Source organism: Oryctolagus cuniculus, chromosome 20, assembly GCF_964237555.1.
Source record: "Oryctolagus cuniculus chromosome 20, mOryCun1.1, whole genome shotgun sequence".
In the NCBI taxonomy this organism is placed as follows: domain Eukaryota; kingdom Metazoa; phylum Chordata; class Mammalia; order Lagomorpha; family Leporidae; genus Oryctolagus; species Oryctolagus cuniculus.
The window spans coordinates 20230828-20258791 of NC_091451.1; the positions used below are offsets into that span (position 1 = coordinate 20230828).

At 45.5% G+C, this 27964-nt stretch overlaps 3 protein-coding genes across 12 annotated transcripts in view; 2 read left to right on the forward strand and 1 right to left on the reverse strand.

The window, feature by feature from the left end:
* Nucleotides 1–6371, forward strand: part of BBOF1 (basal body orientation factor 1) — a 51746-nt gene extending 45375 nt beyond the window's left edge. For all 7 annotated transcript variants that reach the window (XM_070065260.1, XM_070065259.1, XM_070065258.1 and 4 more), the window contains one exon: nt 6251–6371. In XM_070065260.1, coding sequence (XP_069921361.1) covers nt 6251–6262 — 12 coding nt within the window. In that variant the 3' untranslated portion in view covers nt 6263–6371. The remainder of the gene's footprint in view (nt 1–6250) is intronic.
* Nucleotides 1–23590, reverse strand: ALDH6A1 (aldehyde dehydrogenase 6 family member A1). Its single transcript, XM_002719652.5, has 12 exons — nt 23421–23590; nt 16736–16792; nt 14685–14759; nt 14380–14541; nt 13738–13816; nt 13086–13388; nt 11427–11548; nt 9659–9848; nt 9273–9454; nt 6734–6913; nt 6373–6471; nt 1–1999 (listed from the first exon to the last, which is right to left on the reverse strand). The coding sequence occupies exons 1-12, from the start codon at nt 23466–23468 to the stop codon at nt 1895–1897; spliced, it is 1602 nt and encodes a 533-aa protein (XP_002719698.1). The 5' UTR covers nt 23469–23590; the 3' UTR covers nt 1–1894.
* Nucleotides 23591–23834: 244 nt separating this feature from the next.
* LIN52 (lin-52 DREAM MuvB core complex component) overlaps nt 23835–27964 on the forward strand; it is a 116692-nt gene continuing 112562 nt past the window's right edge. For 3 of the 4 annotated variants that reach the window (XR_011384923.1, XM_051826263.2, XM_070065268.1), the window contains exon 1: nt 23865–24073. Coding sequence is in view for 3 of the 4 variants with exons in the window: in XM_051826263.2 (XP_051682223.1) it covers nt 24043–24073 (31 nt within the window). In the remaining variant the exon portion in view is untranslated. Of the gene's footprint in view, nt 24074–27964 lie in introns of all 4 variants that reach the window. The other variant, XM_008272055.4, reaches the window with a different exon arrangement.

A 27964-nucleotide genomic window follows, 5' to 3' on the forward strand; every position in this document is an offset into this window, starting at 1 on the left:
TTTTCTCTGTTGAATGGCTTTTTATTTATAACTTGCTATTCATAATCAGCATTATGTAAAATCTGAGACATTTCAAATGAGGCGACATCAGACTTAAAAAAACACTCAAAAAATTTTAAGGTGTTACTAACATGAACATAACTACAGATTTTTTTTCCCATCTATGAAACTATTCTGAGCAGCAAAAGAGTTTCAGTTTCAAGTTAGCTGGTCAAATGAGTTTATTCCAACTAGTGCAATAGAGTTCTGGTTAGTTAGTATTTTTTAAAGTGACTTCCCTGAAATGTAAGGAAAATGTTAGGAGTTTCATTCCACTTGAATTTAGTTTCATTCCACTTGAATTTAGACAATAATAACCTTTATTCAATCCGGCCTAGAGTTGGTGTATTGGATTAAATAGCACTTTTGCCAGCAGTGATAAGAGTTAAAACAAAGGTCACTGTATTCCCAAATTATAGATTTCATCTTTAGGAAGGTCAAAAAGAAGAAGAAGAGGACCCAGAAGGTCATCAGTCAGTGTATTTTATTAAAGTTGTAGTCACCTTAAGTGATTGACGATTCTGACATTCTGTCCAGCAGGTGGTAGTAAATAAGCCTCAAGCACATAGAGTGCAAAGTGTTTTCAAGGTTTTCTACTATCCTTAATTCACTCAATAACCCCCATGGGGCAGGTCAGCACTATCCAAGAAACTAATGAAGAGGCAGAAAAATAAATGACCTATGCCACTTGGCAAAGAACCAGAAATTACAACATCAGAGGCAATAACCTTCTTCTAGTTCAGAAAGCCAGTATTCATTTGGGGTGGTAGATCAAAAAGAATCCATTCTGTTCAGCACATCTGTTACTGTTCTGACTTAAAAAAAGCTTAAAGGCAGTTGAATTCGTGGTAGCAGAACACTGTCAGAGCATTTCTTTTCTTTTTGTAATGAACAGCTTTGAAATTTCTTAGGCCCTAAATAATTACTCTACATGAAGAATTCTTTCATTAAAAGTGTCCCTAATAGAAATACAGGAAAAGGAAAGAACATACAAAATTTGGCAAGTAATAGATTAAACTTGCTTAAGGCAGGAGTCTTAATCCACTTCCATGATTGGAACACTTCTTGATTTCTGGGTATAAAATAACTTGAAATAATCCTCAAACTGTTTGTGTCTGAGTTAACAGCTGAAGCATTAATTAGTGATTGCTGAAGCAGGCACTGAACCTTGGCACACTTCACAAGAAGTTGACTTATCCATTAAGTCCTGAGGTATCCTTGAGAAAGAACTTCTAAGAAGCAGGAGCAGTGACAATGACAGCATTAAATAATGGTCTTGAATCACAAGGACAACAAAAAAGCATTGAGCAGAAAAGAAAGAAGTAGTTGTCACAATGTTGGGACGTGTAGAAATGGGTTATATCCTGTGTGGTGTTAGCTGGAAGTGAAATTCAGGAAAACCTGGAGAGGCGTCTTCCCCACTGGCATTTATGTAGGGCTGTGTTTGAGGCTTAACCCCAGGGTGAATTATTTCTATCCTAATTCTTAATATCCAAATTCCTAATCCAAGAGTTCTTCCAATTATTGGACGGTCTTCTGTATGTAAACTCCTTCAAGTCATCAGAAAAGGGGAGCATTTTTAGAAAACAGGTCTAAGCTCTCATTCCAGATAAACATTTCACAATTAAAACAGTTACTTCAAAAATAGAAGGATGAAGAGCAAGTGAAACTCTAGTTTCAGTGTTATATTAGGAGTCTCCCTAGAGCAACTGTGACAGGGGCTAACAGTCCTGGGAAAGAACTCAATTACAATGGATGCCAACACCAAGGATCTGCTCTGAGCAGGGTTGGCAAATGAAGTAGGTCAAGAATAAAGGGAGATTACTCGGGGTGGACTGTCTTGAACAACTTGTTTCTAGCGGCCCATGGTAGGCATGACTACAGCAGGTGTTGAGAGAGTAGCATCCTCTTCTTTCCACTGAGAAGTGATAGTCTTTAACTGAGTGTAGAACTGGAAGCCCTAAAGAGAACAAAGGAAAAACAAAGAGTTAGCATGTGTTTCTGGGTTTCATGATTCTTCTTTCAATTAGCTTTAGAAGGCAGTGCTTTGAGTGCTACTCGTGTTCCTGTTTGAGGAATAGCTGTAACCAAGCAAAATCCAGTGTGTTGTTTTTGAGATAATCTACTTAAAAACATTTTCCATGTGTGTATACACACACACACACACACACATACCTGGCAGGCACACAGTAAACAGTCAAACCTTAGCTCTCATTATTATGCTAAAATTAGGATTTCTAAGCCAAGAGGGTCTAAACAGAAAAACTGAACAATGTAGCCTGTTCACGTGCAGGTCATTCTCGACCTAAAGCTGAGTGTCATGTGCCCTGAAATCAATACACCTGGCTCAAATCCACCTCTGCTCCTACTGGAGACACATCTGTGTGACATTAACAGCCACCTCAGAGCAAGTTGTGAGGAGAAAATGAGACGACAAAGCAACATATTGTAGCGAAGTACCTGCTGCTCAGCAACTATTAGTTTTCTCCTTCCCATGACGAAGAAAAGGAATGAGGCAGCGAAATATTCCTGGTAACTGTTAGTGATGAGACAATCTAAAGTAAAACTGTCTGACATTGTACACATTCACTTCTGAGGTGTCTGTAAGATGTGGGCAAAATTTCAGCATGTTTTAGGCTCCCTCTGGCTTGCTCTCTCAGAGGGAGAGAGAGAGAGAGAGAGTCTTCAGCAAAAGAGAATTCATTGTACAGATCTAACACAATAAAATTACTAGCATTCCAGAAAGATATTTTTAGTAAAAGTATTAATCTTGTTAAAATGCTCTTCTAGAATTATTTGACAAAATTGGGTCATTTTAATGCATCAAGAACAATTTTAGGGATTATACTTTCAACATAAAGATACAGCCTTTACATTTTATTATGTAAGAATGATACTTTTGGGGCTGCTGTGGCGTAGTGGGCTAAGCCTCTGCCTGCAGTGCCGGCATTCTATTTGGGTGCCTGTTCAAGTCCCAGCTGTTCCTCTTCCCATCCCACTCTCTGCTATGGCCTGGGAAAGCAGTAAATGATGGCCCAAGTACCTGGGCCCCTGCACCCACATGGGAGACCAGGAAGAAGCTCCTGGTTCCTGGCTTTGGATAGGCCCAGATCCAGCCTTTGCAGCCATTTGGGGAGTGAACCAGCAGGTAAAATCCTTTCTTTCTTTGTTTCTCTGTGGTTCTACCTTTCTTTGTAATTCTTTCAAATAAATAAGTCTTTAAAAAATGATATTTTCATGTGTTCTTTCCAGAATGCAAAGTAGCAATTTACTAATCTAAGAATTTGGGGCCAGTGTTCTGGAACAGTGGATTAGGCCATGACCTGCAGCACTGGCATCCCATATGGGTGCTGGTTTGAGTCCCTGCTGCTCCTCTGCCAATCCAGCTCCGTGCTAATGCACCTAGGAAGGCAGCAAAGGATGACCCAAGTGCTTGGACCCCTGCACCCACAAGGGAGACGCGGAAGAAGCTCCTGGCTCCTGGCTCCTGGCTTTTTCCTGGCCCAATCCCAGTCATTACAGCCATTTGGAGAGTTGAACCAGCAGTGGATGGAAGATCTCTGTCTCTCCTTCTCTCTCTCTCTCTGTAACTCTGCTTTCAGCTAAATAATACATCTTTAAAAAAATCTAAGAATTTAAGACTTCAAACTGTGTATGAGATCAATAATTTCCTCCCATAAACCTCACTTACCCAGATAATTTATACTAATTAAACCAAATGTGGAGTGGGGTGGGAGAATGGGACACTATTTAAAACAATTGCTCTCCTGGCTCCTGGCTTCCGATCGGTGCAGCTCTGGCCATTGCAGCCAACTGGGGGGGTAAACCATAGGATAGAAGACTTCTCTCTCTCTCTCTCTCTGTAAGTCTTTCAAATAGACAAATAAATCTTTCAAAAAATAAAAAATAAAACAATTGCTACTCTTAAATACTCATTGCCTGTATTAAACTACAGCTGATCCCTGACATATGATGGTTCAAATTATGATTTTTCAATTTGAAGATGGTGTGAAAGGCCAGCATTGTGGCACAGTGGGTTAAGCTGTTGCCTGCAATGGCAGCATTCTATATCTGGGTACTGATTTGAGTCCTGGCTGCTTTGCTTGAGATACAGCTCCCTGCTAGTGCACCTGGAAGGCAGTGAAAGATGGCCCAAGTGCTTGGGCCCCTGCCACCCATATGGGAGACCCAGATGAAGTGGGTCCCAGCCGTTGCAGCCATTTGGGGAGTGAACCAACAGATGGGAGACCTCTTTCTCTGTCTCCGCACTTCACCCTGCCTTTAATAAATAAAATGAATCTTACAAAATAAAAATAAATATTGTACATTAGCCATGCACCTCCCTAGAAACCATACTTCAAGGTTTGGGTTTTGATCTTTCCACAGGCTGGTGATGTTTGGGATGATATTCTCATGAGATGCTAGGCAGGGGGCAGCAAAAGCAGCTCCTGGTCAGCCTTGCCATCACCGGGGGAAAGCTGAGCTGGGATGTTCAGTAGGCCAGCTGTAGCAAATGCCTTTTTTAAAAGAGTTATTTATTTGAAAGGCAGAGTGACAGAGGGAAGAGGTAGAGACAGAGACACAGCTCTTCCATCCACTGGTTCACTCCCAAAATGCTCACAACAGCCAGGGTTAGACCAGACTGAAGCCGGGATCCAGGAACTCCATCCCAGTCTCCCAAGGGGGTGGCAGGAACTCAGGTACTGCACCGTTGTCTGCTGCTCCCAGGTGCATTAGCAGGAAGCTGGATTTGGAAACACAGAGTAACCGGGATTCAAACCAGGGACTCTGACGTGGGCTGTCAGCATCCCAGGTGGCAGCTTAGCCATTTTTGATTCCTGATATTTTCAATTTATGATGGATTTATTGGGATATAAACCACCCCCAAGTCAAGGAGCATCTGTAGTCAATTTTGCAAAAGCTGTGACTAATGTACAACCTGGATAATCAGTCTCTAAATAACCAGTGTTGACTTAACTAGGTAACCACCCTGTTACATCTACTATGCATAATAATTTTTTATAAACCTATAAAAGGGAAGACTGGTATCAAAATATGTAATTTATTAATGAGGACTTCAAAGTGGTTATATTTCTGTGGTACTACAAAGAACTTCCACTAACCAACGTTTGGGAAGCCTGCTCTGTACCTGGCACGCAGACAGGAACATAGTAATTGCAGTGTGGTGAGGTCTTCTCACCAAGACTTAAAGAGCTCAGCGTGTCTGACCCCTGCCTGTTTCTCTAATATCATCTCTTCCTACTCTCCTCACTTACTCATTGTGCTCAGCCCATTCCTGCTGTGTGAACACACCAGGCCTCTTCCTGCCTCAGGACATATGTACTTGCTGATAGTTAACAGTGATAATTCAGTCCTCATAACCTTACAAAATCTGTAGATACTTTTATTATATTTTCCCTCTACAGATGAAGAAACTTGAGGCATAAAGAAGTTATGCACTGACATCATACAGCCAATAACTGGCTGAGCTACATTTTTTTTTTAATATTTACTTATTTATTTGAAAGGCAGAGTTAGAGAGAGAGAGAGAGAGATCCTCCATCTGCTGGGCCACCCCCCAAATGGCCTCAATGGCCAGAGCTGGGCAACACTGGGCCATTGCTAAGCCAGGAACAGAAATTTCTTCCAGGTCTCCTACATGGATGCAGGGGCCCAAGCACTTTGCCCATCCGCTGCTGCTTTCCCAGGCCATTAGCAGGGAGCTGGATTGGAAGTGGAGCAGCCAGGACTGGAACCAGTGCTGGGGCACAGGTGGGGGCTTTACCTACTCCGCCAAAGTGCTGGCCCCTGAGATGCAATCTGAACCCAGGCAATCTGGTTCCAGAACTGCTTCATTTTTCTTGTTCAGTGTTGTATTCAGTTCATGGAGTATTTGGTACAAAGGTGTCAGTCCAGTGTTTTGTAAAGGAGAAACTATGACAGGAGAAGTGGGTGCAGTGGGGCACAGGGGCGACCCACTCACCTTGAGCAGGAGAAGGGGGCTGGTTAAAGGCGATTTCTCCAGGTGTGCATTTAAACTGAGGCGTGACAGATGATCAGGAGTAGTTAGATGGCAGGGGAGGACAGGGGAGGACCACAGGCAGAGGAAATGGCATATACACAGTCTTGCACGTCCCAAAACTTTGTGCCTTAAGTTATTCAGGAAGCAGCAACTTCGGCAAATGTTCATGACCGTTTGTATTTTTTCTAGGGAACCTTCTGATTCACACTGGTGAACAACAAACGCCCCACAGAAGCTGCTGGCAGAATCCTCCCTCCTGAGATGTTCAAGACAGTTTTTTAAAGGAAAAAAATATTTTATTCAAAAGTTACCTGTTTGCCATAGAAATTGGTGTCTCCCCTGAAGGAAGAGCGAGAGCCGGTGAACGAGAACATTGGCAAAGGCACTGGAATGGGCACGTTCACCCCCACCTGAGGCGGAAAACAAAACATAACAGACACTGAGCAGAGAACTCAAGCAGAGGCTCTCCCTCCGCTTAGCAGCACAGAGGTTGCAGAGAGACCAGTTTCAAATGCCCAACTTCCGCCCGCGAACCTCGTGTGTCTTAGCAAGAAATGAGGCACTGTGGGAGAGTAGAGGGACGGGCTTTCAATAAGGCTGCATCACTGATCACTGTTTACTGTCTCCTCTTGGGCTCTAGGCTATCATCTCCTACAAATTCTGCTCACAAACCTGTCCAACGTCCACCAGGTGGGAGTATTTCCGAGCGGTGGCTCCATTGGTAGTGAAGATGGCAGTCCCATTTCCATATGGGTTGTCATTGACGATCTTGATGGCTTCATCCAATGTTTCTGTCTCCAGAACCACAAGAACTGGACCAAAAATCTCTTCTTTGTAACAGGTCATATTTGGCTGCCAGGAGTGACGCACCCAGAAAAGAAGTCAGCTTTTTGTATTTTGAGTATTTTATGTTTATTTGGCACCTTCACTAAGCTTCCATATCAGTGACCTCTTTTCATTTTAAATCACCTATTTTAAAAAGTCCTCTCTTACAGTATTCCACCTTCTAAGCAATCAATTATACAAACAACCTAAAATTCTTAACAAGATAACCATAACAAAACAACCCCATATTTTTCATGCCCATGACCCACCACTGGCTTCCTAATAACTGTACAACTAGTTTCATATAATAGTTATGCTTTCAAAAAAATTACACAAAAATTCATTTTTATAAGCATGTATTAAATACACCAGGAGCATGTTTATGCTCATAGAAACCCTGTGTTAAGGTCTCTCTAAGAATGGCAATCAGTTCTCATTCACTCCTTGGCCTCCTACAAGTCTGTGCATTCACATTTTGTTAGTGTTACTGGTTACACTTAACCATTCAAAGCCTTCAGCCCTGCACCCTGTCAGCTGTGTTTGTTGTTGATAAGTGCGTTCCTCTAGAGTTCTGTGGCAAAAGAGCTCATAATTTCTACTCACAGTCAACTGTTGATTATTTAGGATTACTGTGAGGATTTGCAAATTTCAGAACAGCCTCCTATCCTCATATTTAGTCCTATTAGATGAAAGACTTTCAGTCTTTTCTTTCTTTCTTTCTTTCTTTTTTTTTTTTTTTTTTTGACAGGCAGAGTGGACAATGAGAGAGAGAGACAGAGAGAAAGGTCTTCCTTTGCCGTTGGTTCACCCTCTAATGGCCGCCGTGGCCAGCGCACCATGCTGATCTGATGGCAGGAGCCAGGTACTTCTCCTGGTCTCCCATGGGGTGCAGGGCCCAAGCACTTGGGCCATCCTCCACTGCACTCCTGGGCCACAGCAGAGAGCTGACCTGGAAGAGGGGCAACCGGGACTAGAACCTGGTGTGCTGGCGCCGCAAGGCAGAGGATTAGCCTAGTGAGCCGCGGCGCCGGCCTTTCAGTCTTAATAAATAAAAACTGACCCATCAATTCTTTTTCCTTTTTTCACCTTCTGGTGACACACTGCTAAATTTTGGGCACAGAGTAAATATGCATCAGTTGTTGATAAATTGATTGAGACACTGCAGTAGCTTTGAGCCAGGAGCGAAAAGGAGAGGTAGAGGAAAATTCACATTAAATAAATAACACAGTAGAATGTAAGACAGGGGCTGGCAGATTATATAGCCTTTGGGCCAAATGTGGTTGCTGCCTGTTTTTGTGCAGCCCACAAACTAAGGATAGTTTCTGCATTTTTTCTTTTTTCATTGCATTTCTGCATTTTTAAATGGTTGAAAAAAAATTTAAATTCCATGAGCTGAAATTATCTGAAATTGAAATTTCAGTGTCCTTAAATAAAGTGTTAGTAGAACACAGCCACACAGTTGTTTTTTAAATTTTTTTAAAAAAGATTTATTTATTTGAAAGGCAGAGGCAGAGAGAGAGATAGAGAGATGTCTTCCATCTGCTGGTTCACTCCCCAGCTGCAACAGCCAGAGCTGTGCCGATCCAAAGTCAAGAGCTAGGAGCTTCTTCCAAGTCTCCTCCACGGGTGCAGGGGCCATCTTCTACTGCTTTCCCAGGCCATAGCAGAGAGCTGGATTGGAAGTGGAGCAGCCAGGACTTGAACCAGCACCCATATGGGATGCTGGCACTGCAGGCAGCGGCCTTATCTGCTATGCCACAGCACCAGCCCTACCACACAGTTTTCATGGCTGATTTTATACTACTGTGTCAGAGCTGACAGTTGCTGTGACAAAGACTATATCTCTGCAAAGCAGAAAATATCCAGCCCTTTATGAAAACTGTGCTGCTAGTATAGTAGAAAGGACTAGTTTAATAAAATAACTGGGGGTTGGTGCTGTGGCATACTAGGTTAGTTCTCCACCTGCAGTGCCAGCATCCCATATGGGTGCTGGATTGAGTCCCAGCTGCTCCTCTTCTGATCAGCTCTCTGCTAATGGCCCAGGAAGACAGTGGAAGATGGCCTAAGTGCTTGGGCCTCTGTACCCACATGGGAGACCTGGAAGAGGCACCTGGATCTTGGCTTCAGATTGGCCCAGCTCTGGCCATCTGGGGAGTGAACCAGCAGATGGAAGATTTCCTTCTCTGTCTTTCCCTCTCTCTGTAACTCTGCCTCTCAAATAAATTAATGAATCTTTAAAAAATAAATAAAATTACTATGCAGTCCTGGCAAGAGATAAGGTATTAACTCATTAAATACCTTCATTTATAAATTAGAGGAATGAGATTGCATAGCCTCTAAGATGCCTTCGGCTCTCATATTTATGAGATAATCAAAAGCTGTTCACCTTTACATTTGAGATGATGGTTGGTCCAACAAAGTTACCATTTTCATAGCCTTTCACTTTAATTTTCCGCCCATCAAGAAGGATAGACGCTCCCTCCTTTGGTCCACTATCAATCAGGTTACAGACTCGCTCTTTGGCCTGGGGAGTGATCAGAGGGCCAAGGTCAGCTCCAGGCTGGTCTCCTGTAAAACAATGTAAAAATATGTAAGGTCTTCATTAACTTGAATATGACTGCTAACAAGAGACATATCCAAATGACAACTATACTATAAACAGAATCAATGGTAGGAATAGACATTGCTCCCAAGAGTCAAGGCCAATGCTAAATCCAAGGGTCTAGTGCCACAAATGAAACAGCTTAAGGAGGCAGGCAGATAACTGGTCACCTGCATTGACTCTCAAGTTCTTGGCACGCTCCACCAGCTCTGGCAGCCACTTCTTAGCTTCTCCCACAAGGATTGCTGTTGACAGAGCCATGCAGCGCTGGCCAGCAGCTCCAAATGCTGCTCCAACCAGTTGGTTCAAGGTATTCTCCTTATTGGCATCTGGCATGACCACCCCATGGTTTTTGGCTCCCTAAAAAAATACAGAAAGTACATCAGTCTCCTTTTAGCCAAATATAGTAAATAAACTAACAAGGAATCTGAAATTTCACATGAGAACTCAAAAGAAAAAAACCTCGAGAATTCATCCTTAGGATCCTTCATGTTACTTCTTCGTTTTCCAGCTGATAAGCTGATAAGTGTTTATTTAGGTCAAAACCATTACCAAGACAAAAAAAAAAAACACCAGCTGCAAAAATGAAACAAAAACTACCCCAGCCCCATTTACATTCACACTGACAAGTAAAACACTGCATCCACACCAGGGAAAGCCCCTTCCCTTTCCTAAGGTCGACAGGAAAGAATTTACTGTCTGTTGGGGTCTCCAGTTAAAGAGCATGTAAACATAGTTGCCAGTATGAATGCCAGTAATCACCTGAGAGGTGAAATAAGTAGACCCCTGATGCATATTTTTAGAAAAGGTCCCTGAATTGACTTGTTTCATATACTTCTTTATTATGTAGAATAATATAATCATTTACCTATTTACATTTCAAGATAAAACACAGTTGAGGGCATGGATACATACCCATGTCTGGTACTTAATTTAATTCCATTACATGTAATTTTGAACACATAATACACTCAATAGGTATGGAGTGAACTAGAAGGAACTTAAGTCAAACTGACCAAAAATCACTCCGCCCCAAAACTAAGTGGGTATATGCATGCCAGTGCAGAGACGGCTATCTTTTGTACAACATTAGCTTAAGAAGGATGAGAAACAGAATTTAATGCTTAGTATCAAAGATTTGCTAAGAATTGGCAAGGAACTAGCAAGAGAACAGCAAAACTATGCAATCAAGTAAACCAAACAAACTGGTTCTCTCCAGTGCCTTAAGTACACTGGAAACTTAGATCCGATCTTATCTTTGAGACTAGTAGTTAGGACATGCCTTAATAGGAAGGAAGGACTAAAAGCATGGTATAAATAAGAAACCAGAAGCCAGAACCAGAATCTGACTGTTACTGTGGAAGCCCAAAGCATGTGAATAACATTAGGGAGGATTGTGCTCTTTGTCATCTAGATTACTCGTGTAGAAGAGGTGATTATCTTGACTTGGAAGTAAATGCCTGGGGCCAGTGCTGTGGCATAGTAGGTTAAGCCTCTGCCTGCAGTGCTGACATCCCGTTCAGGCACCAGTTCCAGTCCCAGCTGCTCCATTTCCAATCCAGCTCCCTGCTAATGGCCTAGGAAAGCAGTGGAAAATGGCCCAAGCGCTTGGGCTGCTGCATTCTCATGGTAGACTGGGAAGAAGCTCCTGGCCCCTGGCTTTGGATCACCCCAGCTCTGGCCATTGTGGCCATCTGGGGAGTGAACCAGAGGACTAAAGATCTCTCTGTCTCTCCCTCTCTCTGTAACTCTGCCTCTCAAATAAATAAATAAATCTTAAAAAAAAAAATGCCTTACAAGGTAATGGTTAAAGAAAAGACATTCAGGATGAAGTGGTTAGCAAACACTGATACACTGGGATGAGCAGCCCTTTGGCTTAGCTGCTCCAAGGTAATTTCAATATAACAAAGTTTGGAGATAAAAGGAATAGGCAGTCACCATATTGGCTTGAACCCTCTTGCCATGTCTTGACCCTCTCTCGAAGATGTACTCTCCTGCCCGGTTGGATCCCACAAAGCTGATTGCTTTAATGTCGGGATGATCACAAATAAAATTTACAGCTGTAAGGAGAAAAGAAACAATCACCACAAAGAAACAAATGGCCACAGCTTCTCAGCACAAAGACTTCTCTTTGCCCCACTGCTATGAATCAGAAGTTCTCATGCACTTGTTTTCTCTACATTAGATTCCTCTTACAAAGTTCTCTCTTGCCTCTTCCTCTTACATTCTTTAATTTACAAATTCTACTTAGCCCATTCCCTTTCACTATCTGTTATTCCAGAATTTCTACTCGTGGTCTAACTTTGAAACTAACAATTCGTATTTTCCTCCAGACTTCTAACATTCCTCGTCCAGTAAGAATGTGCTAATTCCAGGACCGGCGCAGCAGGTTAAGCCACCGGCTGCTCCACTTCCAATCCAGCTCCCTGCTAATGGCCTGGGAAAGCAGAGGAAGATGGCCTAAGTGCTTGGGCCCCTGAACTCACAGGGGAGAACTGGAAGAAGCTCCTGGCCACTGTGGCCATTTGGGGAGTGAACCAGTAGGTAGAAGATCTCTCCCTTTCTCTCTTTCTCTCTCTAACTCTGCCTTTCAAATAAATAAAATCTTAAAACAAAACAAAATATAAAAGGAATGTGCTGTTTCCTCAGCTGTCACTATGCACTGAGCCTCTCAAAGACCAGTGTGCACCCAAGTGACTGGTCATATGGCATAGTAATTAAAAGCAAAAACTAGAGTTAGCCTTATGAGGTATATATACATATGAGAGGTCCTGGCAGAATGACTGTGGGCAAATTATGTAATTTCACTGTGTCTCAACTTTCTCATCTGTAAAATATTCCTGCCTCAAAAGATTGTTATAAAGATTAGATAAGATCATGTATAAACAGTACTAGGAACAGTACCTGAAACACAGAAGCACTATTTATTAGCTACTATTATAGAAAATAGAAGGCCTTCAATCTGAGGTCTAAAAATTCTTCAAGCTAAAAATACTTTTGGGGCCGGCGCTGTGGCATAGTGGGTAAAGCCGCTGCCTGCAGTGCCGGCATCCCATATGGGCACCAGTTCAAGCCCTGGCTGCTCCACTTCTGATCCAGCTCTCTGCTATGGCCTAGGAAAGCAGTAGAAGATGGCCCAAGTCCTTGGGCCCCTGTACCCGCATGGGAGACCTGGAAGAAGCTCCTGGCTTCGGATCGGTGTAGTCCCAGCCGTTGTGGCCAAATGGGAAGTGAACCAATGGATGGAAGACCTCTCTCTCTCTGCCTCTCCTTCTCTTGGTGTAACTCTTTCAAATAAATAAATAAATCTTTATAAAAAAATACTTTCCTGGCCTCCCTTTAACACTGAGTCTAAAATGTTCTTTAGTCTGTGTCTAGTCTTAACCCAAATTTCTCGTGTCCCAAAGTATAGCATAAGGCAAGAAGCACTGCTAATCCCAGCTGGTTAGTTAGAGCTGGGAACCGGCAGCACACAGTACCTTCAATCCTGGACTTCCCTTCTTCCCCAGTGCTCGCATCCCAACACATCCAATCGCCGCCTCACACCCTGACTTTCTGGTAGGCAGGTTACGGAGCCCCGTGCCGAAGGGCGGTTACCTTCGTGCTGTCCATGGATAATGTTCAGCGTTCCATCGGGGGCTCCAGAGTCCTGAAGCAACTTAGCAAGAAGCATAGTGGCTCCGGGAACACGCTCCGACGGCTTCATCAAGAAGGTGTTTCCACACACCATGGCCATGGGAAACATCCAAAGGGGGATCATGGCGGGAAAATTGAACGGAGCAATGCCCGCACACACCCCCAGGGGCAGACGGTAGGAGCAGAGGTCCATGTCTTTGGTGATGGATGGCATGGTCTCTCCCAGCATGAGGGATGTCACGCTGCAGGCGTGCTCAACCACCTCTGGAACAGAGAAGAAGTCAGGCCAGCAGCTCTGCACGCTGGGCACTACTTAGCTTTGTCACGCGCTCTCAGCCTGAGATAGGCGGTCCTATACAAAGCGGTCGTGCAAAATGAGATTCTCTAAATGGGAAAAAGACAGTGAAATACATGTACCTACCGGAAGATCATTTGAGTTAAAAACAGAATAAATCAGTCTCACCGACGCCTAACAAGTATTGCCATTTTTTAAAGTATTAAAGATATCATGGGATGCTAGAGTCAACATAAAGAAGCAACCTCCCATTCTGGAATCTGCCTCCCATCTTCCTGTTCTCTTTCCCAAAAGCCCCAACAGGGGCTCCCAGCTTACGAAGGCCTCGAAATACATCTCCTTCGGCATCAGCTAGCGTTTTCCCTTGTTCCAGCGTGATTAACCTGGCAATTTCTTTCTAGAGAGAAAAGACACAGATAGAATCTAATGCAAGGATGAACCTCCTTTCAATTCCCAGGTATCCAAGGAAGAGCAGCAAAACTGAGGAGAAGCACTGAAAAGGGAGAGGCAATGTCTCTGTACCGTAGTTAGGGAGGGCAGCTGCAAAGATCTCTGGGACTGACAAGCACTCCGTGAGCAATACTGGAAAACTGCACCTTTCACGTTTCTTACCAGGGCTGGTGTGCGGCTCAGCAGGTTAAAGCCCTGGCCTGCAGCACCCGCATCCCATACGGCTGCCAGTTGGAGTCCCAGCTACTCAAGTTCCCATCCAGCTCTCTGCTATGGCCTGGGAAAGCAGCGGAAGATGGCCCAAGTGCTTGGGCCCCTGTACCCACGTGGGAGACCTGGAAGAAGCTCCTGGCTCCTGGCTTTGGCCTGGCCCAGTCCTGACTGTTTTAGCCATTTGGGAAGTAAATACAGATGGAAGATTCTCTCTCTCTCTCTATTTGTCTCTTTTTCTTTCTCTGTAAATCTGCCTTTCAGATAAATGAATAAATCTTTAAAAAGATGATTCTTTACCAAGTTTTCTTTAATAAGTTGTTGATAGCGGAGCAGGACCTGCTGACGGCTTAATATTGAGGTGTCTGCCCACGCAGGGAAGGCACGTTTGCAGGAAGCAACAGCTGCATCCATCTCAGCCTTGGTGGACTGAGGGACCCGGCCAATGACCTCATTGGTGGCCTGATGGGGAAAAGCAGCACGTGAGTCTTTGCCCCCGCCCCCTCTTCCCCATGTTCCACCGAGTCACAGAGACAGCACCACATCCCACCTTCCCACCATGTCCCCAGGGTTCCCGGTTTAAGCCCCAAAGCAGCTGTGCTTACTGGGTTGTGGATGTCAATCCATTTGTCACTTTGGGATTCAACAAATTTTCCATCAATAAAGAGCTTTACAGTTGGCTGGAAAAAAAAAGAATAAAACCTGTATTCATTAACTGCATTCCTTCTTCCTTTTTCCTTTCACAGACAGGAAAGATGATTAATAATTGCTTCTTCTGGTCTTTAGAAAGATGAGCACTAGGAAAGAGATACATAATACTCTTGGGGCCAGTATTGTGGCACAGCAGATAAAGCTGTCACGTGGGACACTGGCATCCTATATGGGGGCCGGTTCATGTCCCCGCTGCACCACCTCCAATCCAGCTCCCTCTTAATGGCCTAGGAAAAGCATCAGAAGATGGTACAAGCGTTTGGGCCTTTGCCACCCATGTGGGAGATCTGAATGAAACTCCTGGTTTCGGTCTGGCCCAGCCCTGGCTGTTGTGGCCATCTAGGGGGAGGGAACCAGCAGATGGAAGATCTTTGTCTCTCTCCCTCTCTCTGTAACTCTTTCAAAATAAGTAGATCTTGGCTGGCGCTGTGGCTCAATAGGCTAATCCTCCGCCTGCAGTGCCGGCACCTTGGGTTCTAATCCCGGTTGGGGCGCCAGATTATGTCCTGGTTGCTCCTCTTTTAGGCCAGCTCTCTGCTATGGCCTGGGGAGTGCAGTGGAGGATGGCCCAAGTGCTTGGGCCCTGCGCCCGCATGGGAGACCAGGAGAAGCACCTGGCTCCTGGCTTCGGATCAGCGCGGTGCGCCAGCCGCAGCAGCCACTTGGAGGGTGAACCAACGGAAAAGGAAGACCTTTTTCTCTGTCTCTCTCTCACTGTCCACTCTGCCTGTCAAAAAAAAAAAAAAAATAATAATAATAATAAGTAAATCTTATTTAAAAAAACAAATGTGGCAGACCCTCTCAATACTCTCACACACAGTGAGCTTCCTGGGCTAACACGTGCCACTGTGCCGTTTTTACTAAAGCAGCACTTGGGCGTTAACGAAGACTACTCACTCTGACTTGGCCCCGCCGATTTCCGGGCACATTACCATGAGTGTGTATCACCTTGATGGTGGAAAGATTTTTTACACTGAGGTACATGATTTTTCGCTTCTGAGAAGCAGCTTGCGCTCACTACACTAACCAGCTCTGTCTCGGTCGCGCTGCTGCTGCTCTAGCTGAATGCCTGGGGTAGGGTAACAGAAGGGAAAGCGTGGGTCTGGAGGGGGCGAGGCCGCGACTGCACTGCACGGGTGCATCTGGCGGTGCCTCGTGCATCATGACTTGGTGGAGAAGCGGAAGAGTGAGCAGGCGGGGCAAGAGACAAAACCCTAGAGGTGGCCTCACTCTGATACCCTGTTCACTCGAGAACGGCTTTCATCCGTCTTACTGGCCTCATCAGCTCCTAAGGACCTCACCTCCCAACACAGCCACAGAGGAAATAAAATTTCAAAGTGAGTTTTGGAGGGGACAAGCCGTATTCATACCATAACTGGGTCTGGCAGCCAAAAAAAGTGAACACCTCCTGTGTTTCAGTGTGTGCATGCTTCTACATGCAGATTTTGTGTTGCAGTCTTTATTAGATTTTAGGTACTGCAAATGACTGAAAGACAGATGGTTTGGAAAAATTATTCTAAAGATTGCTAAGCAGAAACAACTATCTGAGAAGGTCAAGAAAACCTCTAAAAGCCATGAAAATGTACTGTTTGACCCAGTAATCTTATTTCAGAAAGGAGACTATTCTAAAAGAAGGAAAACAAATTATATAAAGAAATATTTGTTTTATAATATCAAAAAAACTGAAGCAATCTACATGTTTGCAGAAAAATTATTAGTTAATTCAGGTTATCTGTACTCAATGGAATATTGTATGGTCATGAAAAATCATAATTAAAAAGATGATCTTTCAGTACTTAAGATTCCTACAACTCGATATATGAGATGAGAAAACCAATGTGACATACATTCTGATCACAAGCGTGCAAAGAAAGTGAGAGGGAACATCCTGAAGTTGTCCTGGCTCTCTTCTCAGGAGTCTCCCTTGAGGGCCAGCTGCACTTACCACTGAAGACGAGAAAGGCGACGCTGCATGCCAGGCGCAGTTCACCTTAGAAGAAACCTGTGAGGCAGAAGAATGATTATTTTGATAAATGAGGGCAGAAACTTATTAAAAATTTAACGAATGGATATTCTATGCTCAACATTATACAAGCAACTGTAGGTATATGAGAAAGTCCTCAGAGTTTGCTCTCAAAGGCCAGTCTTTAAAGAAAAAGAGGTGAGGGGAACTTGATTGAAACATTTGTGGAGGTGCCGCCCTGTGACACCAGCATCCTCATTTCCCATCCAGCTCCCTGATAATGCGCCTGGGAAATCAGTGGATCATGGCCCAAGTGCTTGGGCCTCTGCCACTCATGTGGGAGACCTGATGGAGTTTCAGGCTCCCTGCTTCGGTCTGACCCTGCTCTGGCCCTTATGGCCATTTGGGGAGTAAACCAGCAGATGGAGTACCTTTTTCTTGCTTTGTCTCTCCCTCTTTCTCTGTAACTCAAATAAGTAAAACAAATCTTTTTTTAAAAAAGTATGGAAAAATGCAAATTAAAAGAGAAATTTATTTGGGGAAGGCATTTGGTTCAGCAGTTAAGAAGACACTTAGAAGCCGGCGCCGCGGCTCACTAGGCTAATCCTCCGCCTTGTGGTGCCGGCACACCGGGTTCTAGTCCCGGTCGGGGCGCCGGATTCTGTCCCGGTTGCCCCTCTTCCAGGCCAGCTCTCTGCTGTGGCCAGGGAGTGCAGTGGAGGATGGCCCAAGTGCTTGGGCCCTGAACCCCATGGGAGACCAGGAGAAGCACCTGGCTCCTGCCTTCGGATCAGCGTGGTGTGCCGGCCGCAGCGCGCCAGCTGTGGCGGCCATTGGAGGGTGAACCAACGGCAAAAGGAAGACCTTTCTCTCTGTCTCTCTCTCTCACTGTCCACTCTGCCTGTCAAAAAAAAAAAAAAAAAAAAAAAAAAAGACACTTGGGATATATGCATCCCTGTGCGAGTGCCAATTCCAGCTTCCCGCTTAGGCACCACTTGGGAGGCAGCAGGTGACGGCTCTAGTAGTTGGGTCTCTGTCACACATGTGGGAGACCTGGCTTCTGCATAGGCCAGGCAGGCGTGGCTGTTGCAGGCATTTGGGGAATATATCAGTTGATGAGAGATTTCTATCTCTCAAATAAATGTAAAAACTTAAAATTTTATAAAGTTTATTTTGAAACCAAAAAATTTGAAGTCTGTGCATAGTTTGTTTAAAATTTGTACCAAGCAGAAGAACTTTTATTTCCCACAATGTTATTATTATATAGCATTAGAGGTTTTTTCTTTTTTTAAATTTTGACATAGTTTTTTTTAACACACACTTTCCTTGAACTTTTTGAAAATCCCTCATATGCATGGATTTTTTTTTTTTTGCACCAAAATAAATTTATCTTTTATTCTCCAGAAACTCTTTTTTTTTTTTTTTTTGACAGGCAGAGTTAGACAGTGAGAGAGACAGAAAGGTCTTCCTTCCGTTGGTTCACGCCCCAAATGGCTGCCATGGCCAGTGCGCCGCTCCGATCCAAAGCCAGGAGCCAGGTGCTTCCTCCTGGTCTCCCATGCTGGTGCAGGGCCCAAGCACTTGGGCCATCCTCCACTGCCTTCCCGGGCCACAGCAGAGAGCTGGACTGGAAGAGGAGCAACCGGGACAGAACCAGCGCTCCAATTGGGACTAGAACCCGGTGTGCCGGCGCTGCAGGTGGAGCATTAGCCTAATGAGCCGCAGCACCGGCCTCCAGAAACTTTTTTGAAGTCCCCTCATAGGAGATTCTGAGACATGGCAAACTGTGTGAGAAAATGATAAACTGTGATGATCATGTCCTGAATTTCCAGCACTGACTAATTTGAAAATATATTCTTGGTCATTATATCCTATTTTCCTAATGTTGAACCTGGAAAAGGTAGTCACCATAAATCTAACAATGAGAAAATATTTAGCATGGTATCTAATATGATAGGTATTAGATTGAAGATAGTATGCAAACACTATAAGCATAATAATACTATAAATAATATACTATATAATCAGTATAAGTATAGTTCAAACAGTATATAATCGAATATAGGTATAATATGCCCACACAAATACCTGGACACAAATATTCCTAGCAGTTTTATTGGTAATAGCCCAAAGCTTGGAAAAGATCCTGAATGCCTATCATTGGATAAATAAGAAAGGGAATGTATGTGTCCATGCTTTGGGATACTACTCAGCAAGAAATAGGAATGAAATATTGTTACATGCAACCTATGTAATTACAGTAATGAAGGAAAGTGAGAGACGTCAGACATATCATGGGTACAAACTGGATGATTCTTTTTATATAAAACTAAAAATAGTCCAACTTAATCTGTAGTGTTACAGATCAGTGGTTACCTGGGGATGATAAGGAAGTTGATAAGGAGGGCTAAGAGGGAAACTTCTTGGGGTGATAAATATGAAATGTGTATTATCTTGATTGTGATGTTTTCACAGGTGTATACAAATGGTAAAACTATTGTGTATGTCAAATTGCACATTTTATTTCTTTTTAAGGTTTATTTATTTGAAAGTCAGAGTTACAGAGAGAGAGAGAGAGAGATCTTCCATTTGCTGGTTCACTTCCCAGATGGCCACAGAAGCCAGGGCTGGGCCAGGCCGAAGCCAGGAGCCAGGAGCTTCATCTGGGTCTCCCATGTGTGTGCCAGGGGCTCAAGCACTTGGATCATCTTCTGCTGCTTTTCCCAGGCCATTAGCAGGGAGGTGGATTGGAAGTGGAGCAGCTGGGACACAAACCGGTGCCCATATGCGATGCCAGTGTTACGGGTGGTGGCTTCACCTGCTATGCCACAATGCTGGTCCCAAACCGCACACTTTAAATAAGATATTCTATGTCAATTTTATTTTCAATAAAGCTGTTTCTAAAATGCCACAGGTGTCTTATAGGAAAAAGATATGCTGTCTTAATACAAAAGCAAAAGACAGCTAGGGAGAGAAAGCTACAATAAAATAACTCTCCATGTTTGTATATATGGTATGGAAACTGGTTTAAGAAACATTCAAGTCTAATTGAAGTGAGCCAACTGAAGCTCAGGGCCGGATGTAAAAGAAAGTTAAAAGTTCATGATTTATTATTATCTTGTCTAAAGAGAGACCATGTAACTGAAGGGCACATGATGGGCCAGTCTGTATGCCTGCAGTGCTCTCCAGGATAAAGGGTGCTGGTAACTTTGGGCCAGGAAAGAATCCTTCCAAATACCTAGTCTGTTTCCTCTCCTGAGCCCCACACAAGCTGTTCAAACCATCAGCACTCCTGGAGCCCATCATGAGTTATGGTTCTGTGTACCAACATAGAACCTGGTACACACTTTGGTATTCAATACACATCTATTGACTGAAAGAAAGGGCGGCTGACGTCTGCCCCCCCTCAAAACTAGGTTAGGAATTCCTTTTTTATGATTGCATAGCATTTGGTGCTTCCCCAGCAGGTTTCTCTCTCTGTATTGCAACCCTGGCTACTATCTACCCCCCATAGCCACTGCAGGTTCCATGCGCGCAGACCTGGCTTCTGCATAGGCTTTCCTCCTTGCTCTATGCTCCAGCCATCCTGAACATAGTGTATGCTCTTTGCTCTTGCACCTGCTCCCTCTTACCCTGGCAGCTCATCTCACTTGCTTGGCTCAGTCATATTCCTTCAGGTCCTCCCTTAGCCATCACTTCATTTTTTTTTAATTAAAAAGTATTTATTTTTTGAAAGGCAGAGTTACAGAGAGTGAGAGAGAGATCTTCTATCTGCTGGTTCACTCCCCCAAATGATCACAATGGCCAGGGCTGGGCCAGGCCAGAGAGCCAGGAGATTCATCTGGGTCTCCCACACAGGTGCAGGGGCCCAAGCACTTGGGCCATCTTCCGCTGTTTTCTCAGGATATTAGCAGGGAGCTGGATCAGAAGTGGAGCAGCCGGGACTCAGATCAGTGCCCATATGGGATGGCGGCAATGCAGGCAGCTGCTTAACCTACTGTACCACAGTGCCAGTCCCAGCCATCACTTTCTCTGGAAACTGCTGTTTTCAAGTCTGGGCTAACTACCTGGTTGTGGAGCTCACAGGCATCTGAATTTATTTATTTCTCATTTCACATCGTGCAGTAACAGCTTGTCAAGTTATTAAGTTTCCTTCCCCTTCGATTACTAGTTCATCGTGTCCTCAGGCCCTAGCCTGGTTCCTGGAACAGAGCAAGCACTCAGTAATAGAACAACACAGAGATGAAAGAATGAGTCCTCACCAAGTCATCACTTGGTATAAACTTTGTTTCATGTGCTCTCTGTTATGGGCAGAAAATGCACTGACCAGCCAAGCTGAGCACTTTGGGCCATTCAGCTGTACTTCTTCACTTGCACACGGCCTCCTGGCTGTCAATGTCAAGGGGGTACAGAGGCACTGCCTCTGCTAGGAGTTGCTGTGCAGTTTCTGAGATCAGCTTTCCCACCTTTTCATTTCCTTAGAAATACTCGCTGAAGAAAAGAAACTGTCTTCCGACGGTCACTCCAACTTTCTGCTTTCCAGGTGTTTAGTTCCCACGTGCTACTTCTTTTACCAGGGACTCCTTTCTCCTCTTGGTTAGTGGCCTGGTAGTCTTCCAAGCAACAGGCCCAGAGTCAGCCCCCTTTGGAAGTTCTCCTGACTTGCACAGGTTGAGTTTGGGGCTCTTTCCCCATGTCCCTGGGCAGTTCCTGTTGTCTAGGAATGCACTTACTGCGTTACAGTCAGGGATCTTCCAGGGGAACACAGAAAAAGATGCCAAGATTTAAGTCCTAAATTCTCAGCCCCATCAAGTGCTAGGTGAGTGGCCTGGGGCCACTGTAAGTGTCAGGGAACAGGCTTCATTATCCTCATCGATTCTAACCTTCAGGAGTATTGCAACTAGCAAGTGGCGGAGCTGGGGTAGAAGCCACGTAGGAGTGGGACTGTGGAGCCTTCTCTTTCTGTCAGCTCACTGAGGCAAGCCAGGCTCTCTAAGGCTGGTTTTCTTACCTCTGAATGGGAGTGATGATATCACAAGGAGAGAGGTTCTAGCTTAAGACTGACTAGCGTCAGTAACAGAGACTGTAAGTCAAACACTTCAGATAGCTGAAAACTTGAATTCTCACCTTTATAGATCCCTTTGATAGTCCTCTAAATATTCATGGCTGCCAAATCTAGACTACTCTGTATCAAAGTTTCATGATAGAGCAACTCCTAGTCGGCTAAGGAGCATTATTTTTTTCTTTTTCCAGGTCAGTTGAGAAGCTCAGAAAATTGTACCTGTTTCTGAAATGAAGTACATGGGAGACAGATTCTCCTCTCTGATGCAAAGCACAAAATACCTTCAATGGGAGTGAGGCGGAGGCAAAGGGAAAAGCCAATTTTAGTCAAAGATTTGAAGGAGAGGCTGGTAATGGACAAAACAGGGTGGAAACTGTTTTCTTGCTACTAAAAAGAAAAAAGCTGCTAGAGCAGAACTGGAATCAAGGCAAGAAATAAGAGTGAAGCCAGCCCACCCGGCGAACCCCTCCATCTTCCACACTGTTCCATTAAACAGTGTATTTATAAATATGAACCTTTGCTGATTCTGCCAAGAATCTTAAAACTGCTTCTGTTTTTGCGGAAGAACTCAGGGAAACACGGTACATAATAATAATAACCTAAAAGCCCAGCAACACAGAGAAGTTCCCCGTTTGAACATAAGGAATAAGAAAAGCAGGTTTGGGAATCCTGCCTACTGTAAATATTGCCTCACTGTGCAATTGCTTGCCAGGCTAGGAACAGAGGGGAAAGCTACTCAGGGTTGGAGACTTGGAGACGACAGGCCTGGCTGGAGACAGGACCCAGTCTCCCAGGGGCAGATCGGAGGGTGTGCCGGCACACGGAGAGCTGACGTTAGGGGGGAAGCTTGGAGCTTCTCGCCTTTCTTAGCTTCATTCTCTGTCGCCTGTTTTAGAGATGTTTAGTCCCCTGAAGGGACTGGAACAATGCGCTAGCAGAACTTCGTGCCCTTATTTACTTGCAACATGAAAACTGTAAATTTATTGAGACAAAGTTTAACAGAGTTAAACTTTGGCAAGAACGCCTCCGGGTTGTGGGAAATGCAGAGCCAGAGTTGGGGAAAACAGCTTAGCAAGTGTCTGCCTGTGGTGAAAACCTGGTGCACACTCCCAGAGCGAGATTCAAAGTTCACTCGCTGACCCTCGCCCCTCGAGAACCCCCTCCCTCCCTTACCTCGGTTCACGGGTGGGGAAAGGGAGCCATTTGGACGCTCCTGGCGGGCGAAAGAGCTCTAAGAGAGGGGAGTTTATGCGAGAAAACGAAGTGGCTGGTGCAGAAGTGACAGGGAAAGGCAGTGGGCGGGCCGAGAGGTGACAGCAAGAGTGGCAGCAGGGACCGGGTAGGGCTGAGGACGGTGGGCGAGAGCCAACAAGCAGGAAGCCCCGGAGTAAACGGGTGAAAGTCCCGGGAGGCATCCAGACTAGGGGAGGTACGGGGTGGGGGTGGGGGAAGGAGGAAACTAGGCCGCTGGGCTGGGAGGGGAACACCAGGGTCGGCCAAGAAGGGGGCTGGGCCAAGAAGTCGGTCCCGCCCGAGGATGGCTCAGAGTGGACGGAAAGCATCCAAGTCCCAGCTTCGTGGTCCCTCGGTGCCACCCTCACTCGCCTGCAGGATCCGGGCCCGCACTGCCGCCGCCACCACCACCGCCGCCATGGTTCTCGGCCGCCTCTTCTACGCTCCCCCAGCCTCCACCGCCCGCGCTAGCCAGAAACACTACAGCTGCCAGGCCTCCCCCTCCATCCTGCCCGACCTTCTCATTCGTGGAGAGGAGCATTTCCTCTGGCCAATCACTCTCTAAAACACCTGACTCCACCCCCGCAGGCCTGCTCCTGCGGATATGTGATTGGTCAAAAGCGAAAGCGCTCTCGCCCCCTCCCACCTCAGAGAATTCTATTGGCGGAGGTAGGGAAGACGCCCCTACCTGGGTACTCTGTATTGGACACGGAGGGGAGACGCCCCCTAACCTGGAGTTCTGATTGGCTACAGCCACGACCAGGGTTCCACCCCCTACCGAGGAAAGTAAATAAGACCCTCCAAGAATTTTGCAGTCGCTCCGCCTCCGCAACAGCACGAGGGGCAGGGCTGTCGCTAGGGGCGGGGCTAGGCAAGGACTGTCCTATGGGGAGGAGAAACGAGACTGGGCTGCGAGTTGGCGATAGGGTTTCGCTTTGGGGGCGTGGCTTAGGGGTCCTCGCTTTCCCGCCGACGGTTGGCCACGTCACGTGACATGGGTTGGAAGATGGCGTCTCCCACAGACGGTAAGAGCCGGCTTAGAGACCCTTGGCCTGCAACCTCCTCCTTTGCTCCCATTGAGAACTTCCACTCTCCATCTGCCCCTCGAACGTACACTTCTTTCTCGGGAACCTCTCCTTTCCCTTTTCCTTGGTTTCACCTCGCCGGTTCTTCACATCCGCTGAGAGGCGCCGGGTTTCCCCGCTGTGTACCCTGCAGGTGGAGGAGAGCACCCACGTAGGGCAGAAGGACAGTGGTCTCATTGGCCCTCCTTTTTCCCTATTTGGCTGAAGTTGAGGGACGAGGAGGAGATACTGCTGAGAGAAAGGAGGTGCCTTGTTATATATAGTTTTCTGCTCCTCCGGGTGCACCGCTGATGTATCATCTCTGCTCGCACTGAGCACTGATCGAACTATCCTCAAGTCCTAGCTGGGTTGGTGGCCGACCCCGTCCGGGGACTGAATTGCAAGAGAAGCGGGGACCTTTTCGTCCCCTCGCCGCGAGGGTCCCCAGGAAATGACAGTTGAGCTCTGCTTTAGAGTAGTTTCGCGTACATCTCAGTCTCTGCAGGGGCCGCTGTGTGTGCGGGTTCCCCTGCCTGGATGTTGTCTAGGACGCGAGGTTTTGGTGTATCAGCGCGCTGTTGTGCTCCGATCTGCCCTAGAGAGCTAGGGTCTTGCGGGCTGCCCTTCCATCACCCCATCCCCAGGTCAGGTTCATTGATGTGCAATTTCCCCTCCTCGACCACAGAGTGTTTTTGGAAGAAATCTTGGGGAGGGCGTTTTTTTTTTTTTGCAGAGGTTTCATATTCTATATTGACACCATTGAAGAAAAATGAAACAATAACGAGACATAAGATTGGCAAAAATCAAAAAGACTAATGAGACCGGTTTTGTTACAGGTTGTCAGACGACCACATGAAAGTGTAAAGCAGTACTTCCTTTTTACCGAGTGACATGGAGATTGCTATCTAGATTACAGGGTTGTCTGAGTTTGAATTTCAATACCCTAATTATGGATTCTTAAATTTCTTCCCTGGAAGACAATTTGGCCTCAGGCCGATTAGCAATCTAAAGGAGGGGGTAGGAAAAAGCACCTAAGATCTCTTCCGCTGTCTCCTGGCTACCCTGGTCAACACCAGAGCAAGGTGCTGAATGGCTCACTGCAGAGATGATGGGACCTTGCGGGAGTTGTGTGGGGGTGGTCTACAAAATGGCTGCATCTTGGAACAGCTTGGTCAGAGCATGCCATTAGGGGAGGATTGGAAGACTGGATTATTGCGTCAGTTGATGGCCCCAGTGCCAGGAGAGGAGAGAGGTATACCAGCCTTCCCATGTGTGCCTCATTTTTACTCCAAATCTGACACCGATCATCCTGTCAAAATATTATGGGCTTACTCAACATATATGAAAGGCGTTAATACCAGGTGCTTCCGAAAATGTAAAAACGAATCAAACATGTAAACTTTTTTTCTCCCAGTTCCAGGTTTCTTTTAGATGTTGTTCCCCAAAGAGGCTTTTCCAGAACACAGTGTTGGAGTTGCCCCTCTCCCCTGTTTAAATATCTCAGTATCTTCACTGATGGCATTGTTATTCTGTTAGTTTTTCCTCTTTCACAGTAGATTATAAATTCCAAGTCTGTCTTGTTCACAGCTGAATCCTGGGATTCAGCAGCACAGTGCCTGATTTAGCATCTTAAGGCTCAATTAACATTTATTGAATCAAAGAATATATAGAGAGAGGAAATAATGTTTTGCTTGACCTTAAGTTTAACTGAGTTGTAACTTTTTGAGCATAGGTACATACTGTGTAAGAAATTGTGAATAATAGGGCCGGCGCCACGGCTCACTAGGCTAATCCTCCGCCTTGCAGCGCCGGCACACCGGGTTCTAGTCCCAGTAGGGGCCCCGGATTCTGTCCCGGTTGCCCCTCTTCCAGGCTAGCTCTCTGCTGTGGCCCGGGAGTGCAGTGGAGGATGGCCCAAGTGCTTGGGCCTTGCACCCCATGGGAGACCAGGATAAGTACCTGGCTCCTGCCTTTGGATCAGTGCGGTGCGCAGGCCGTGGCGGCCATTGGAGGGTGATCCAACGGCAAAGGAAGACCTTACTCTGTCTCTCTCTCTCTCACTGTCCACTCTGCCTGTTAAAAAAATAAATTAATTAATTAATTAAAAAAAAAAGAAATTGTGAATATTTAGAATCAGACAAGATTCTGCTAAATCCTCTGGCCAGAAAAAGAAGCGGGGAGGAGTTATTTTAAAAGTCAGCCAAAGGAGTCTGGTGCCGTGGCTCAATAGGCTAATCCTCTGCCTGCGGCGCCAGCACACCGGGTTCTAGTCCCGGTCGGGGTGCCAGATTCTGTCCCAGTTGCCCCTCTTCCAGGCCAGCTCTCTGCTGTGGCCCGGGAGTGCAGTGGAGGATGGCTCAAGTACTTGGGCCCTGCACCCCACGGGAGACCAGGAGAAGCACCTGGCTCCTGCCTTCAGATCAGTGCAGTGCGCCGGCCGCAGCGGCCATTGGAGGGTGAACCAACGGCAAAGAAAAATCTTTGTCTCTCTCACTGTCCACTCTGCCTGTCAGAAAAAAAAGAGTCAGCCAAAGGAATGGGGAGTTTTTATTTCATGGGTGCAGAGCTTTAACTTGAGAAGGGGAAAGGGCTCTGGTGGACAGTGATAATGGTTGCACTGTACTAATGTACTTAGTGACACTGAGCTCTAAACAATTTAGAAGTAGAGGTACTTGCTCTTAAAATGTTCAGTCTATTATTGTTTTTATGTTTATGCATGTAAGTCTTTGGAGATTTTGGGACTGCGTTCTTTATGTTTGAATTTTCCCCGTGTCCTCTCAATTTCTTTCTCTTTCTTCAGCCAGGAAGAGTATTGGAAACATTTAGTTTTTCCTGTAATCTTCTAGCCATCTCCAAATTCACTTTATTTTCACTCTTTTCTGTTTTTGAAAAGTTGGTTTTTGTTTTTTGTTTTTGTTTTGTTTTGGAGAGCAGAAAGAGAGTTCCCATCTGTTGTTTCACTCCCTAGCTGCCCACAGTGGCTAAGGTTTGGGCCTGGGCCAGGGCCAAAGCTGGTAGCCAGGAACACCGTTCTCCCGTGTGAATGGCAGGAACCCGATTTCTTGAGCAGTTACCACTGCCTCCCACAGTGGGCACTAGCAGGAAGCTGGAATCAGAAGCCAAGAATTGAACCCAGATACTCCAGTATGGGATGTCGATGTCTGAACCATTAGGCTAAATGCCTGTACCCTCCCTCTTTATTTTTAAAAGTCCGGGTTCTCATCTCTACAGAGTTTCACCCTTCTCCACCTAATCTTTTCTTTTTAATCTGACAAAGTCAGTTAAGCACTTTCAACTTAAATTCAGTTTCTGAATAACTAACTCAATTCTAAAATATTCCACTGCCTAGCTCTCTCACTTCTATATTTTGAGTTCACTTGTCTCTCTTATTTATTTATTTATTTATTTATTTATTTATTTATTTAGAAGGCAGAGTTACAGGCAGAGGGAGAGGCAGAGAGATCTTCCTTCTGGTTCACTCCCTACGTGGCTGCGATAGCCAAGGCTGAGCTAGGGTGAAGCCAGGAGCTTCATCTGGGTCTCCCACATGGGTGCAGTGCCCCAAGAAGTCGGGCCATCCTCCACTGCATTGCCAGGAGCTTTAGCAGGGAGCTGAGTTGGAAGTGGAGCAGCCAGCACTTCACTGGTGCCCATATATAGAATGTTGGCCCTGTATGCCGGGGCTTAGCCTGCTGCGCCACACCACTGACCCCCACCTGTCCCTGACTTTAAAGCTTAATTCACATAATGATGATTTGTAAATAAGTTAAGATCCTTTACTTTTGTGTCTGTGTGTGTGTGTGCCAAGTTTGCTGGAACTTATTTGAAAAGGAGCAAATTAGAATCCAAGTA

Excerpts from the sequence above, each read along its gene's own strand:
- ALDH6A1 (XM_002719652.5), bottom strand. The coding sequence starts at position 23,468 with ATGGCGGCGGTGGTGGTGGCGGCGGCAGTGCGGGCCCGGATCCTGCAG. Across the intron at positions 16,793-23,420 it reads TGCGGGCCCGGATCCTGCAG|GTTTCTTCTAAGGTGAACTG; the intron begins GCGAGTGAGGGT and ends TCTGCCTCACAG. Across the intron at positions 9,849-11,426 it reads AGAGGGTTCAAGCCAATATG|GGAGCCAAAAACCATGGGGT; the intron begins GTGACTGCCTAT and ends GTATTTTTTTAG.